The 1,954-nt window shown below is 37.2% G+C and overlaps 1 protein-coding gene across 1 annotated transcript in view; it reads right to left on the bottom strand.

Annotated features, from left to right (window-relative positions):
* CNTNAP2 (contactin associated protein like 2) overlaps window positions 1-1,954 on the bottom strand; it is a 1,200,002-nt gene that overhangs the window by 1,192,536 nt on the left and 5,512 nt on the right. The window contains exon 2 of the mRNA XM_011365532.2: window positions 904-1,014. Within this exon, the coding sequence (XP_011363834.1) occupies window positions 904-1,014 (111 nt within the window). The remainder of the gene's footprint in view (window positions 1-903; window positions 1,015-1,954) is intronic.

Here is a 1,954-nt window from a genome sequence, read left to right as displayed (position 1 = left end):
ACTCTTTTGGGTTTTCTCCTGTTTCATATTTTTCACCTTTATTTATGTTTTTTTCTTCTCTCCATTTTTCACTTCTATATTTCTTCATTTTTGCTTTTCCTGATTTGGCTGTGATTGAGTTTAGTATTTCCTGGTTTATTGAATAAAAATGATTGTCCTTGTTGGTTGATTCTTATTGATCCAAGAAAATATTATTTCTTCCCTTTTTAAGTTGCCATTCATTGATATTTGTATCAGTGCTCCTTTGAAGCAAAAGAGTTTTAAATTTCTGTCTTTAATCATTTTTTTTTATTCTTTGTGAACAGCTATCTACTTTGAAATTACCATTTACTAATTAACACCATAACTTTAAAGTCCAAAACTCAAATTTTAGTTGCAAATGTATAACTATTTTTCACACAACTTTATAATAAAGCTAAATTCTGGGTGCTAGGGGAAGAAATTGCAAAGTGTCATATTTTTTCATCCTTCATTTTCAACTGAAATTAAGTTGTATGTTAACAAAAAGGAAAAAATGCAGTGAATACAAAGTAGTCTTTTTTATGCATTGTTCCTATGTTTGGAGTCAATTCTTTTCAACAACTTTTAAATGATTTTCTGATTAACAAGAATCTCCTTAACTCAAGAATTTTTACACCATTTTGAATTCTTTGTCCCATGCAACTCCAAAAATTCTTCCTCTTTAATTTACCATTTCTTTCTTCAAGCTCAATCTTTGACTCTCTAATAGTGGCTGCAGAAGAGGTTTGTGGTACCTATGTGTCTGTTAGCAGAGTGTGAAGAATGATTTTGGGTGCCTGCTAATTGCTGCTGTGCAATAAATTATATTTTAGAAATATAGCTGTAAACACAGCATGTTCTCTTTGAAAACATTTGTCAACATGGAAATAAAAGTGGACTTACCCCCTCGCTTGTTGATTTTGGCATAGCCAGGAGAATAGCTCGCAGACATAGAGGACGAGCTGTTGAAAGCCACATGAGAGAGTCCAGACACAAGTGGTTCATCACATTTTTCTGAAAAGAAAAGACAGAGACAGATTCACAAAAGATCTTTAAATAACGACTGGCTTGTTTTTGTTAAAATAGTTACTGACTATATCACAAATTTTAAGATTTGTGATACGACATTTAGCAAATGATCAGAATTTCGGCAACTGGACTTCAATAATTCTAAAGATCACAGGAACAATTTAAACAACACTCTGCTTTTCAAGAGTATGACAAAGTGCTTCATTCCCCAGGGACTCAAGTCAGACCTACCATCTCAGAATCGTGAGGGACGCTGAGGTTGTTTACTTAACAAGCTCTGGAATCTAGCCTCTCCTGGCCATCTCAGCTATTTATTCGCTTATTCATTATAGGAATAGAAGATGAGAAACGTTGAGATCAGAGGAGGGAAGACTATGAGGAATCCTACCAAAGCTAAAAGACTAAGAAGAACGTGTCAGTAAGGGAGAACACAAAATAATCACCAACTTGAAAATCATCTGAAAAATTAGTCGGTTCCCATCAACCTTGAACAGTCAACTGCACTGGAACCAGGTGATCCTTCAGTTCTGTTCCTCACCTGGCTTCCACAATGCCACTCATTTTTCTTGTCCTCCTTCCTCCCTACCAGCTTGTTTTCCAATTCCTTTGATGGGTCTTTCTCATTTTCCTCATGTCTAAACATTAAAGTACCCAGGACTAGCTCTTGGGTCTCTTCGCGGTCGACTCTTGCTCTCCGAGAGACTGTATGTGTCAAGGCCGTGTCTTCTCACACTGGACCGTCCCCAACACTACCACCTCCCTCTGCCCAGCTGTCAGTGATCAGAAGTGACATCTTCCTGCGTCCTCCCTTGTTGCTCCATAGACCTTCTGCACAGAGCTGCCAAAAGGATACTTTTTAAAAATATAAGTTGGTCATGTGGCTCCTCTGCTCAATCACTCAGAATGAAGTCGGAAGCCCTCCAAC

Source organism: Pteropus vampyrus, unplaced genomic scaffold (assembly GCF_000151845.1).
Source record: "Pteropus vampyrus isolate Shadow unplaced genomic scaffold, Pvam_2.0 Scaffold112, whole genome shotgun sequence".
NCBI lineage: Eukaryota > Metazoa > Chordata > Mammalia > Chiroptera > Pteropodidae > Pteropus > Pteropus vampyrus.
The sequence above is the reverse complement of the archived record's forward strand: the minus strand, read 5'-3'. Positions and strand labels throughout refer to the sequence as shown.